The following is a 15648-nucleotide window of genomic DNA, read 5'->3' on the forward strand; positions in this document are numbered from 1 at the left end:
TGGTTAACTTATGTAAGTGAAAATACGTTATTTCCTCTAAAGAGATTTTTTTTTTCTGCTACTGCATATTTATTTAGTTATTATATCATACTGTAACACACTACAACGTTTGCATAGACCACATTTTATATTTTGTTTTCCCCAATATGATAACAAAATCAAACAAACAGTAACTCTGTTTTTAAACGTACAGAAAACAAACAAACAAAACATATAAACAGATGTTCCAAAACATTTGCACGCGACTGTATTAAAATATTGTAAATATTAAACGCTGTGTAACGCTGAGGTGATTTCATCCGCATTTCCACTTCTACAGTGCTCTTGTACTGTCTGCCCAGGGGTTTCCGTCAGTCAATGGGCGGGGCCTACAGTCTCTGACCAATCCCAGCTCTTTGGTCAGCAGAAGTCGGCGGAGTTAAGATGATTCGTCCAATCGAGGCTCTCGGGGTCTCTCGTGGGCTCCGCCCAACGCCTGTGCCTCGCGCGAACGCTGAAAACCTCCGTTCAGGTCGCGTGAGAGTCCGCAAGCTTGCGCCGCGTTTACGGGATGATCACGCGCGCGAACCCAACGCGTGGGCCGTGAATAAGAGTTTGTTGTTATTGTTGTTGTTGTTGTTGTTGCTGTTGCCAGGGATCTTGTTGCTAACGCCACCGCTGCTGCGGCTGTTGTTTTTGTTATTGTTGTTGTTTATTTTTAACCCCTTGTTTGGGTTGGTTTTGTCTCTACATGACTGGGAGCGAGTCGCCACCACCAACACCATGCGAGGTAAGAGCACAACTGTTACTGACAGCCTTATTTGAATAATTAAATTCCTACAAAAAGCCATTGTGGCCGGTGCTTGCAAAAGATAGGTTTCTGATCCACAAATGGGACCTCAGATCGCGTAGGATTTCTCAGTTTAGCCACATCGTTTAAGGTTAAAGTCAACCTTGTCTAGCAGGAAAAGATCTGAGGGACATGCCTACTGAAAAATCTTCTGTTTGTGGTTTGAGTTTTATTATAAATAATCCTGCTTTGTAAAATCGTAGTAGGACTGACTCCAGGACTGAAGTGTTTGTGTCCCAGTGATATTCTCCCTATAAATATGTGTATGAAGTAAAAACAAAGCCTGTAAACACGAGAAAAGCGAATGTAAGTGCACGTTTCAGATCAATTATTTTACCCAAAACCTAGACCTCCACAACTAGGCTGGGAACTTTGAAATATGACCATACAATGTTTTTTTTTACAAATCTAATTATATTCCATCAGGATGCGCGTTACTTGAAAAGCCCAAAACTTATACAGTTATAAACTGAAATATATACAACAATTATTGCGTTGATACTGACTTCACTCAGGTGCTACCTGAGCGCAGTGAGATGAAATATTCAACAGGGATTTCCTACATATCACTAATATTTTCAGCCCCAATACCGTCAAAGAAGCACAAAACTTTGTAAAAAGTGATATGTATTTCCGGGGTTCACATATCTTTGAACTTTTTTGGGTAATTTAGTTATTCTAATTGCTACAAAATGCTACGAAATAACGATTTTTGGGTTTTTAAGAAGTGCAAGGCCAAAATGGCACCTCAGTACGGCAGAAAACGGCGCGCATTTCTGGATGTGTTTTGAGATGTAACTTACATTTATTTTTCTGATCGCCTCAGTCCTCCTGTTTGTGGGACATATTTATGTTGATGTGCCATTAAAAGCCATCTCACAAAAAGAGACCATCTTATGCAACTGTGGAATATTGACGAGATCGCAGTGTATTTTAACCTTGTATTTGCAAAAATCGAACTTTGGGACGCATTAGGTTCACGTGCACTTATTGCATTTGTATATAAGGAGTTCACTGTTGTGTAGCACAGGTGGGACTCAGTGTCATGCACACGCACGGGAGAATAAGAACGCTCGCGAATAGGAACATTTTCTGCATCAATCTTCTGCGTTAACGCGGGGCATGATTTTTTTTTTTTTTGGGCGGCGCGCTCTCCTCTGTCCGCTCCACTGACCCATTTCCGTCAGTCAGGCGCCGCTTCGCGCCCAAAGCGCCGAACTGCAGCATGCGGGAGAGCGCGAGACACGCTCCGCCGTGCAAAAGTTTACGCACCTTTGGTGAAATTAGCGCTGTGTTGATATTTTAAAACGCTCTGAAGGAACATACTTCTATACATTTTGATCCACAATTACGGTTAAGTTACTTACTTACCACTGGAAAATAAATATGTCCAGTGTAAAAGTTCTGGTACACGACAAACCTTTTATTTTATTACATACAGTATGTTAAACCCAGCAAGAGTTATTTAAGTTATGAACTAAACTTAACTGAAAGTTAACTGCGAAAATCGACAAAACAATTCAACACACTTTTACAAATGACTTTATTTAGTGCTGGGTTGAGAATTAAGCTGCTGTTCGTGACTTAAAAAAGCACCTACTGTACATTAACAGTTTTGTTTTGTGGTTGAATTTAATAATAAACTATTGGTTTATAAAAATGTCTCACATTTTTAAAATTCCTGTACTCAGGTAAATTTAATTACACTTTAATTAAATTAATTTGGGGAATCAGCCAATACCTTTCACAGACTGAAATTTTGCTAATGTAAAAGTGAAAAGATTAACTTGTATAAAACAAGAAATTCATAGCTTATATATAGTTTTACAGTTAATTTACAATCTGGCTCATTTTTACATCAGCAAACATGACTAAACAATCTGTCTAAGGACTCTGTTACACATGTTCACTATATATCCTGGCTAACATGCATCCCTTTGTTATGGATAAACGCCTCATCCACACTTAAATATTTTATGAATAAAGAGAACCTTACGTTTGTAAAAATGATCGAGAAATTATTCTGTATAATTTTGTGGCTAAAAAGTAGTTTACTGGCTAAATATATAGACTTTAGCGGCTCAATTGTGGCTATAAACAAGAGCAACTTCATACTTCGTCATAGCCCATTTACGCGTGACATCAGTCTGACGAAACGTGTGAGGTGAATATTGGATAAAAAAGGTAAACAAAATAATTCGAATTTTCTATGTAGCAGAAAACGTATCACATTGATCCTGATACACTTCACACCCCTCTACATCCCAACAGTCTCAGATCAAGACTAAATTAACGTTTAAAGGATATCTCAGTCAGGTTTCAGTTTTAATATCCGGTATCTGGGTTTCTTTGAAGTTATAATAATGCAATAATGTCAAGTTCATAATTTAGCTGAATTATTATAATTATACTTTACTAGTGGACCGACTTATCAACGAATTACAAAATCTTTTATAACGTTTTAGAAATGTGTGAACATTGGATTATTATTTGAACATGAATTATTAACTAAGTGGTGAAACACAGTTGGTTATAACAAGTGTGCTCAAGGTTTGGATGAATGTTATCGTTTTAACGGAATCCCTTACATTCACCTTAATAAATATTTAAAACAAGAAAGTGAGAGCTCAACAGTGGACTCTCAGTATGAAATGACAAGTGAATTAAATTCTTTTAAATCAAAGGATACAGATTTCCTTTCTCAGTTAAAAAATGTTTAGAATAATTACAATTACGTCATAATTAATGGTCAATGAAATCGTTTAGCACAGACTCGTTAAAATTGGACTACATATTTACTTTTTCTAAATAAAGAAATGTATATACGTTTTCAGAAATAGTTTCCCTTCCCTTCTTATTTTGACTATTAAATTATTATTACCTAGATGTTTTATGCTTATTTGGATCATCATTAACGATCATATTTTCTTTTCAGTTGTGAATAAGATTGCGCATGCCCACGGCAGAAAGTTCTCTTTCCCACCCGTTTTCCAAAATACCACGCCCCCTGTGTTGGGATTGGCCAGTCGTTTTATACTTACAGTCTAAACAAGAGCCACGGTCTAAACTGGCAACGCAAGGGAGGCGGGTTAATACACGAGTCAATCAAATCTCAGGAGGCGGGAGCTGTTAGAATTTAGGTGGGAAAACAACAACAGGCAGGTGGGAAACTAGTATCAGAAAGCCTTAAAGCTCCAATTTACCCTACTTACTGCTTATTATTTCACACTGGACCCTTGTTCTGATTCTGAAAATAGGTTTTAAATAATTACGGTCTATTTTAAGAGCATGAAACACAAATCACCAAAAGAAAAGGAGCCATATTTGTTGCATATTTTTATTAGCATGCTACACCATTTATCTGCTAATTATTTCTGACTGATAATACTTAATTACAGTAGGGTCTGGGCAAATGTTAATTTAAAGTTTCCTTAAAATAAGTGGATTTTTAAAATATTTTTAAGCCCAGACACAGTTTGTGACCCTAGTTCTGAAAAAAGTTGGACATTCTGGTTCGTATTTTTAATCTGTGTATTTGAAGTTATCCTGTGTTTGTTCCTGGACAAATGCATCTCAGTTTCATTTTGAAATATAACTTGGTAAATCTGGGAAACACGTGGCTTAGTCCTATTTACAGTTTCTGAATTGTATTTATTTATTTATTTATTTATATATTTATACATAATTTGGAAAAGCGATCTATCCTTTTCCTTAATATGTTAAAACATCATGACGAATGGACCAGGGACCATTATGAAATAATTACTTAGATAAACATCATGTGCCATCAACTCCCATTAAAAGATAGGAAGGTATTTCTCCCTTGTACGGTTTGTCCAACCCCTTGTCTGCTCTTTTTAAATAGTAATAAGTGGCTCTCAATCCACTGGTTTGTCATTTCTTTGTATGTGTTTTCACATTTAAAACAGAAACCTTAATAATTCAATAGTGGATTTGTCATTAAATGAAATATTTATTTTCCATATAGTCATATTGAAGCCCTACGTTTTTTTCCCCTACATGTGATGAGTTGAGGGTGTGTGTACGCATGTAAGTGAGCGTGTGTATGTTGTTACCTCAGTCAAAACATTTATCAGGTTGCCAGATTGATTAAAAAGTACCTACACCTTATCAAGCGTTCCAGCTCGCGGACCGTGGCACCCAGTCTAGTAACATTAGAAGTGATTGCTTTCCCAAGCTCTTTTACATGTCACCATCCTGTGATACACACACACACACACACGCATGCACACAGTGTTTTATACACAGTTAAGTACTTATATGTAATAAGATTTCCTATATGTATTAGGTATGTGTAGAATGTTATTGTTGCATATAATATATAAAAACATGATGTTTCTCTGTTATGTCATTTTTAAACATAATTTGAATGTGCCAGCTCGTATGTATACATGCAATTTATTAATGTAATCATTTTTATGTAATAAAATTATGTAAAAATCTGTATGTAGCTACGTAAACCTAACCATAAGTTAAGTGCAACTTCAGTAGCCAAACTATTTATGAATAGTATTTTTAAAAAAAGCCTTTTACAAAGATGATCTTGGCTTTGTGATTTACCTCTTAGTTTTCATTTATAAGGTACAATACCTGGATTCTTTTTCTCTGCTGAAACAAGTACACTTTCACATAGTGATATGAGAAACAGAGACCTAGCAAGCCAGAGAGAGAGAGAGGGAGAGAGAGAGAGAGAGAGAGAGAGAGAGAGAGAGAGAAGCAAACCTTACTTCTCCAGGCCTCAACTCTTGGACTCTTTGTCTCTGTTCAAAATGGCCATCTCTTGGGCTGAAAGTGAGTAGCTGCACTCATGGCCTCAGAACTCTGTCCGGCTCTTATTTCCACACCTCTCTTTCTCAGCTGCATGTCTTTGACCCCTGGAGTCCACACCATTACTTTAAGCCCAAGCTCAGCTTCTGAAACTCAAAGAAAAACACACAATGAGCCTGAGAGACAGGCACCTATCCACAGACCCAGTATCACTAAGTCTTGGAGATGCCACAGGTACAAAACCATGAAATTGCAGTAATGGCGCATTAATGGGTGTCTTACGCACTTTGCCATGATACTGGGTCTTGGTGGAAGCATGTGCTAACCTTCATTCTCAAAGCTTGGACACATTCAGTGAAATGAATGAAGATATTGGAGTCTTACTGTTTAGAAAAAAGTTTCCTTCTTGGAGTGTTTACAGTGATATATTTCACACTATTTACATATGTATGAAATTTTAGTTTTTACACAAAAGTTGTTCTTAGACAAAAATATTACAGCTTTATTTTGTAATAACAGCAAATAGAATGGAGGAAAGTGACATCTGACTCTACTGATTACTGTTTCACTAATGTTTTCGCCACTGGCATTTGGCATGAAGATTTATAATGTGGCTCAATCTGACTCAAATACTGATTCCACAAAATAATATACAGTTCTGTGTTACATTTTGGTGCTCTGCTTATTCCCCACCCCACCCCACCCCTACGGATAGCTGATTTAAAATGTAGAATGTTTGACAGAACATCAACAAAACTTGAGACTCAACCTGGAATCGAATGTCTTTTGCACACAATCACATATCAAAGAACGTGGCTTGCAGCACATATATGATTTGTAGCAATACATTATTTGACTCATGTTTCCCTCAATAAGTGAATAAGAACGACTTTCCTGGATGTAGCAAATCTGTTAATCAACTATTCTACAGCTTGTCCAAGCAGTAATCTCCATAGATTTAACTTGAGTGCACTTGGGTATGTACAGAATCTGACCTACTGTGATGGATGGGTAAAAGTGAACACATGACCAGCAATCACTTGAGTATTAATGTATTATCAGTACATAACTACACAGTTATTAGATGCAAAAAAATATCGTTTGCCCAGAGGTGTACAAAATAATGCTTGGACATTGCTTTACCCAAGTAGAAATATATTTACTTCAGTATGATCCCAACTAATGTCCCAGCCTCTGCAGTTTAATTTACTGATAGCATCACTGTGTTTTAGAGTGATTAAAAACCAATGATTAAATACCTTTATAAAAATCAAAAGGACAGAAAAGTCTGGTCATCCTTTCCCCTGAGGCTCAGTGAAGGATTAGTGCTTGTCATTTAGCTCTTTTTTTTGCCCTTGTTTGTTTCTTTTGCCATTTTTTTGACTAATAGCCTTTTGTTACATAATCAGGGGAATAAATAAATAAAGAAAAACTATGTGAAAGATTAAAAAGAAAAGAATATAAAAAATATGAAAGAAATGGATAAACGGAGAGAAAGAGGTTTTAAGAAAGACTGAGACATTGAGGTTTAACGTGGGAGAGAGAGAGAGAGAGAGAGAGAGAGAGAGAGAGAGAGAGAGAGAGAGGCTGTAAAGTGTGTATTTAGGGAGAATGACAGGAAATGAGGTATAACACACAGAGACAGATGGACTCTTGAGGCCATTTTAGTGCAGTAGCTTGGTGCCTTCTATATGATTGAAGCCAAAGGCTAAGCTATTACCATATAGCACAGAGAGAGAGAGAGAGAGAGAGAGAGAGAGAGAGAGAGAGAGAGAGAGCAAGAGAGTGAGAGAGATATACAATACTCTGTGATGTTATGATGTAATTTTTATTTATTTATTTACTTAATTAATTATGGGTCCATCTGAAACAACTGGTCACTAAACCAGTATTAATGCTTGACCCAATGAATGTTCTCATAGGTCAATACCATCAAATCCTCATAGAACTGTTCCAAAATCTAGTTTAAGGACTTCCTAGAAGGTGAGACAAAGGTGGGACAAAGCCTTACAGAGATCCTTCATTTCATAGACATTAATGAGCTATTTTTTACTGAGAAATGTACAGTCATGGATTGCATCATAGCAACATACAGCAGCTGATCAGCCTGGAATTCTACATCATTTAAAGAGTTTAGAATATATGCTAAGAGCATAATAAATGGCTGCTGATTTAGAGAACTCAGTGTAATGGTGCTGAGTGAAGTCTTCTAGATTCAATCTAAATCCATTAGATCATGCTAATGCTGCTGTACACATCATTACCATTATCTAACAATGAACTGCTCTGGATATTACAATTTTGTGTTTTATTTCCTAAACTATCATGATCTATTATGTAATATCTGTGTTTACGAAAGGTACTAAGGTCATTTTAGATAATGTTTGTGTGTAAGGGGTGGGTTGGGAGATTGCAGGGAGTGGGGGTGGGGGTGTGGTGTGGTTGGCCCACAACGGCTAGATATGACACTGTTGTACTGCCCTAAGGCAAGTGACTTACTAACCTACTTAAACAGTTTAAACAACACACACACACACACACACACAAACACAATGTGGCAACAAAATATATTAAACCTCCAAAGGCTAAAAATATTCTATTCATATTTGCCTAAAAAAACCCATACTGTTTATAATTAATATAGTGAATGATCATAATTCTGCTACACATAGATATATAGTCTATTTTGTGAAATCATATTTTTGCCATGATGCCCACCCATATTATTCTGAGTTTTGTCATGTCAATCAAAAATGCCAACTGTATATTAAATATGTAAATGCATTCCAACAGAATAATAACTGCTACACAGTTCCAGATTACCATATAGGGCTTTTTCTCTCTCTGGTGAATGGATAGTAATCAGTGCTGTATAAAAGATCCTGCCATAGTGACCAAAAATGAGGGTGAGAGATGGCATTTCATGGAGATCACATTGTGCCTCATTAGTTTTGAAAGTTCATGTTGTGAAAGTCAGGAAGGTGGTGGAGGTCGCGATCACCGAGATCATGGTTTGTTTCACCCAGAAACAGGTATCTCTCTATTACAACGTTAGTGTTATTATTACATTTGGAAAACCTGGCCCAGATTTACTTCTAAAAATTAGTGCTAGAAGGTTGTAGAGTAGTCGAAATCCAGGCATAATAAAAGTACTATTAATTAAAGGTATGCTTTCAATTAATTAAATAATTAAAAGGTGGCATTCTTATTCTCACGGATGAAAATAATAGAAACTGTAACTAATTTTGGGACGTAAATCCATATAAATTGGACCTAAATCCAAATACGCAGGTCATAATTAGGTACAAATATAAGTATACATGTCTTCAAAATGCCGGTCAGAAATTTGAGACGTATAATAAATATTACAAGCCATATATTTGCATATGCTCTCTATATACTGGATGCAATCCAATAGGAACCCTTCTGTTGGCTTAGTGAATCAGCCAATCGCTGTTCAGCGCCGGAGTCAGCCACAGCTGATGCCAGGTGCCTCTGGCCTTATTAGCGATTACCCATAATGCACCAAGCAGGAGCTGTATCTTATATGAATGCTTGCATACACACACATTTACATACACAGACACATAGATACACAGCCCAGTGAAGTATGCTGACGTACCACTCCAGCACACATACATGTGAATATATGGAGGGAGGGATATAAAGCAACTATAATACTTAATGATATGTTCTGTAGTATGTGTCAGAATGTTGATTCTGTAAAAGCTCATCTAAGCGCAGGCAGCTTCTGTGAAATGTAGCTCTAAATAAATTCCACTGAGTAAGTAAGTAATTAGAATGCAAAAAAATATAGTAAATACTAAGTGACAAAAATTATTCAAATTATTGCAGAAAAGAGTGGTAATAAGAAAAAGACATCTTAAGTATTTTGTGCTCTAAAACTACTTTAAACAAATACGTTGCAAAAAATAGACACCATATTTAACATTGTTTTGGAATTTCACTAGGTATGTTGGACAGTAAATACAATTTCTATTTTAGTGTTGTAGTCACTTTAATCCTTGGTGCTTATCACCACCACTGTAAATATATAGTTCATCATTTACAATCAAATTGGACTAAATTAATAATAATCCTCCATTTAAGCTTATACCGTTATTATGCTATGTAATAACCTCTACTTAGCTCTGTATTCAGCCCAACCTGAACCTCTTCTAGGGCCCAACTTGGATAACATGGTCTTCTTGATGCCTGAAGATACAACATAACAATGTGAACCCCCTACAGCAAGTGTCTGTGAGTCCTTTCCTTAAAGGCATGAATGTAAAATATGGATGAACACCACATGTACATACAGCCTGGGCCCTCTGGGCTTTCTTATACAACACCCCCATGAGGCCCTGGCATTTTGGACAAACTGCCACCTATTGGACTCAAGCTGTCAATTCAGTTCTGAGTGTGTCCTACCTACACTCTCTGTACACACAGCACTAATGGGTTTACTATTGGGAACTCTTGGCTTAGTGGAAAACCAAATTTACCTAATTTGCATTTTACCTAAATGGAGGCAGACAACTACAATTTTTTCTGACAATGTTACACTAGACAAAAGCACACTGCCAAGCTAAAATGCTAGTGGCAGCCATCTTGAAGCTTGATATGTTGAAATAGGCAAATAAAGAGAAATTCAAACACATACTCACTCATGCACACGCGCACACACACACACACTTATTCACTCACTCAATGACATTATTCAAAATGCTTCACTTTTCTGTGCTTTACATCAGGGACAATGTGTGTCCTAGTTATTATGGCAGTTATTTATGGCAATTTTATTCATATAAAGAACACTACAGTTGACCACAGCTGTCTTTGAAGAGAGAGGTGTGCATTTCTTTCACAAAAGAGAGTTGACAGACATCACTGCTTGCTGCAGCTCAAATAAGACTCACAACATTTCACACACTGAGAAACAGCATAAAACCAGTAACTTGATTATGCTAAGGAACAGATATCAAAAAGGCTTCTAAAGTAAGTCTGCAAGACAAAACACGGCAGAATATGGATTTGGGAGCTTGTAAAGGTCAAAATGAGATGGGCCACGCATTAGAAATTGTCAATTTTTACATGTGACTTTTTAAATTTTGTTTTGGTGTCATGTTCAGTGCATTTGTAATAGGTCTGTGCATACAGGAGACAGAAGTTCTTATAAGAAATAAATGAGACGTTTTATTGCATTTTATGTTAAAGTGGTCGGTGTTAAAGAGCTAAAATTATTTGGCTGATGAACTACATTTGAGAAAAAGACAAAACCTTCATCAATACCTTTTAAAAGGAGTTTTAGAACAGTGATAAACTAAACTGTGCAGTGCTATGTTTTTGTAGAACTGGATGGAGGAGTACTGATGCACACCAAAACACTGCATTTGCTTGCATTGCCTGGCCATAGCTGCCATGTTTAATTTGGCTTTGTGTGTGACGGAATGCTCCTCTATGAGGAACACAAATTCGACATGTTTGTTTGTTTGCGTGCACACTCACAGTGGAAATAATCTCTCGCCTACACAGCGCTCTACTGCCAGTGGAACGTCTGATTAGAATATTCATACATGGCTTTGGAATATCACATATCAGGCAGACGGCCAGATAACACAATGTAGGAATTAAATCCATAAAGATGTTAGAAAAACTCATAGCAAGTTTTAAATTCTCGCATTTTTAACATGTCCATACTTCAACAAATGTTTTTTATAGTCTTAATTTTTCATTCACCCTCATAAATGTTCTAGAATAATTAATGATTGGCAATAATGACTTTAGGAATGGGTTGCTTATTAGTATGCTAACATGTTAGCTTTCTGCTATGCATGTCCAAATACTTTTGCTTTAAACCCCCTTGTTTTTTCTACCCTGTTTAAGGATGTTCATTATTAACACTACTAACACTACATGATCAAAGGTTTTTGGACACTTACCTGTTCAAAAATTCTTCTAAAAATAATTGTGTCGTTTTTAGCATTGGGCAGGGTGACGATAAACACACATTTACCTGCTGTAGAGTGTCCCATTTTGTTTTTTATATTATTATCAGGAGATTATAGTAGCTCAATGCACTAATGATAATATATTTTATGCTAATTATTGCCATCATTGCTCCAGGATTTATGAAGAACTTGCTTGACGAATGATATGACACATGGTTTGAAACACTTTTTAGACACTTTTTCCTATTTTTATCAAATTTCTGGATGCTCTTAAGTTTCAGAAGTGCACTTAGCCACTTAATGGGTCTAATTAAAGAAATCTTTAGAGAGTAAGAGTCTCTCCTGAGACACAAGGCAGCCTCAAATCATTTTAAATCAATTACTACAGTCCACGTGCTTCCTCCCATTCCCCCACCTCTCTTACACACACACACACACACACACACACATATATATATATATATATATATATATATATATATATATACACACACACACACACACATATATATATATATATATATATATATATATATATATATATATATATATATATATTGTAACTGTGTTTTAATATTAGCAAGTCTTGCCTCTGCCCTGAGCCCCAGCAGGTTAGTGTCAATGCTAACATTAGAATTAGCTGGAATTGTGGTACTTTTTACAAGCCAATGGCTAGGCTAGCTGCTGCTGCAGTGGTATTATGGTGTCGTCCATCCTTGGCTAAGCCTGCAGGGCTGAGCTCGTATTAAGCATGGAATCGCCAGCGCTGCATTCCCTATCTTACATAACCCACGGATAACCCCAGCGCTCATGACTAACAGCAGCCCTCAGCATACTGTCGGCCTGGGGACATGCCTTTTTTCTCCCTATCACTGACTTTTACAGTGAAGTGCATGTAATCCGGCGTTCTACCTGCTCCACATGGCCTAATATTTTTTTTATGAAATCAGAGGTTGCTGTAAAAGCCTGTACAATTCTAGCAAGTCCTGATACTAGATGTAGGAACATTGCTGTGAGGATCTGATGGTATCCAGCCAGTACTGATTTTGACAGTTAGCACCTGCAATCTGACTCATTGTAGATAGATGTAGCCATTTCATTCCGTTGCTCCACAGCCTTATACTGGGGTCTTTATTCTCCTTCAGATGACTGAATTTAAGCTGAGATGCAACTACCCCAGAGCATCTCATTTAATTTCAGGCTTTTCCATGATGAATGTAGAAGCTGTGTATGTCTATAAATAAACTAAGAAAATGAATTAATACAATTTCTAGGACACACTAGGTCACAAACACCACTTGAAGAGGTCTCCCACAAGCTGTGGGATAATAAAGATATAACCCAGTCACTCAGTAGTTTGGTGTGAAATGGTTCACTGTAGAAAAACTTTGCACTGACTGGATTACATAGAATGTTGGAACATTTTTGGCAGGTGGGCAATTATTCATATTTGTGTGAGAATGTTTCAGCAAAAACAAGACACGGCAGGCATCACCGAGTGGAGACATTACTTTTCTTCTTTTTTGGGGTGGGGGGTGGGGGCAGTGGAGATGGGACATGATGACATCACATCCTGCTGCAATGTGACGACGGTGTGGATGATTTTTGTGACAGGCAGACTATACAGGCCTCCTACCCACAATCCCAGGGAGGCACTGGTCGCCCTGGCAACAGAGACACAGACACGGACGTCTCCTTATTTCTTATGACAGGTCTACGCATGTAGACCCTCCGGCCATTCTAACGCTCACGGACACACACACACACACACGCACACACTAATATTGAGGCTTCCACACTATTTGGCGTCCCTCTACCCAACGGCTCATATAAAACACTTCAGACTGGTTTTTAAAGTCCCCCCCCTCCCCACTTTCAAATGCTGTCCTGCCTCAAGGGAATGACAACCCTGACACTTCTGCAAAACACAGACCACAACATGGCTAGTAATAACATAATCTAGTTATATTTCCATAACTGTGTGTGTCCTCCTACAAACTGAATCCTGTAGATAGAAATTTAATTGATTGATTTATTTCCAGTGGTCTGGAGTCTTTTAGGCTTCTAGAGAAAGCCTGATTTACATACAGCCATTTTTAATTGATTTTCATTTTTAGTATTGTAGTAATAGTCTTGTGCCATGTCCAAGTTTCTTTAAAACTTTTTTAACTTCTTAAACTGCCCAATAGAAAATCAGATGCATATCAGTGTGTATTATATCTAAGAAGATGCAGCCAAGGCTGATCTCCTATGTCAGGCCATTAGGAACATGAAGTGGAGGCTAGATGTGTCAGATTTACAACAAATTAAGAACTGACAGTGGAGTCAATCGATCAAGTTTTTATTATCTATGGGGTAATCAAATTTGATGAGAAAACAATTAGGTCAGTAGAAATGGAAACCATCAGCAGCTCTAGGCCATGGCTCTTTATTAAAGGAGTTACTGTAAAACTGCTACTGTAAATACATTAATGACTTCTATAAGTTGCAAATTAATAAAAAATAATGATTTTGTACAAGCTTGAGAGAATTCCTAAAAATGCCAGTCTGAATGAGTTTGCTTAGCGCTAATTTAAAACTAGCATATTCATTAGCACAAATGGGTGTTATTAAAGAGTTTCTTGCTTTCTTTTGAACTGATTTTGACTATTTTTGGCCTTAAGTGGAAGCATAGATTGGTAACCATCCCACACTGCGGATTACAGCATCAGTGGATACAGACATGAAATCTATCAGCTATCAATACTGCTATGACCAGGCCTATGAGCGTCCTGCTTTTAGCAGGATAAAAATAGGAAGCTGGTTTTGCTTAACATGGTTATACACAACATTGCTGCATTTGTGTGTGTGTGTGTGTGTGTGTGTATACCTACCTTCCTTTCTGCTAGTTTGACCCAGTTTGACTTTGGCACAGGTTGAAATGGGTCAAAAGTGGATACAGTCCAGTGTTCCTTGACAGGGGCCAGTTGTACAGAGCTCACAGTCCTCTGCTACTGCTCTCTCACACAGACACTCATACAAAGTAATATACACATAACGTGTCCCACTTTTATTCTCATGGGCAAATACAAAGCCAGTACTTACTGACTGAAAGCATAAAGCATGCTAGATAAAAGTTTTAGCGTACACTACATGTATAGACTTGTTTCAAACCATGCCGAGTGTGTTATTATGTTTATATAACATAGTAGGAAACAGGGTTCAATACCCAGCTGAGACAGAAATACTGTACTGTCCCAAATATAATACATGGGCAAGACTCCTAATGATATTAGCTCATTATACACTTGCTTATGTCGTTTCTGACATTTATGACAATTATGTATTACTGTGTGTAAAAATAAGTTTTCCTAGATAAAATGTATTAGCAGCTAGCGTGGTCTGCCACATTGTCCATTTTGTTATCAGAAAGACATAAACAAGTCTGTCTAATATGAATTAACTCCATCTGCAATTCTGATTTTATCTCGCCCTTGTCCATTTCACCTCACAACTCCCCCTCAGAGTAATACCTTACACCATCTTCTGGGTTGTTCCATTTGTGTATGAACTGAAGTGGTGTGCTAGATTAGCTCTCAGAGGGGCAAGGGAACAAGTCAACACTGATGTCCACGTCAGAAACAGAACTTGCCTAGAATGCAATGTGACCTAATGCAATTTCCATAGCAACGGCAAATACAATCTTGGACAAAAGTAGTTTAGAAGTGTAAACATAAACAAACCAAATGCTTAAAATGTCAGAAAAATAATAATATATTATCACAAAATATTTTACAACATAGTTATATCATAAACATTAGAGAAAAAATACTCACTCTATGTTTACTTCTTGTGATCACTTTGAAATCTTGACCTTTTCCTTGAAATGACTGTGTAGACACTCCCTAGCAAACGTAATTTTTCAAATTACAAAAGAAGTCAGCTCAGCAGATGCATGTTTGTGTTTGATCCAATGGGTGAATATGTTCCGACTGAATGCAGCTAATTTATTAGCACATTTGAAACAAAGTTAAATATATGTAACAATTTCTACATCCTTTGCAAACAATATTTCCTCACATTTTACACTAATGCCATAGT

At 37.1% G+C, this 15648-nt stretch overlaps 1 protein-coding gene across 1 annotated transcript in view; it reads left to right on the plus strand.

Annotated features, from left to right (window-relative positions):
- The first annotated feature begins 419 nt into the window (after positions 1-419).
- Positions 420-15648, plus strand: part of LOC136678172 (nuclear receptor ROR-beta-like) — a 37063-nt gene continuing 21834 nt past the window's right edge. Inside the window, exon 1 of the mRNA XM_066656098.1 lies at positions 420-769. Within this exon, the coding sequence (XP_066512195.1) occupies positions 424-769 (346 nt within the window). The 5' untranslated portion in view covers positions 420-423. The remainder of the gene's footprint in view (positions 770-15648) is intronic.

Source organism: Hoplias malabaricus, chromosome Y (assembly GCF_029633855.1).
Source record: "Hoplias malabaricus isolate fHopMal1 chromosome Y, fHopMal1.hap1, whole genome shotgun sequence".
NCBI lineage: Eukaryota > Metazoa > Chordata > Actinopteri > Characiformes > Erythrinidae > Hoplias > Hoplias malabaricus.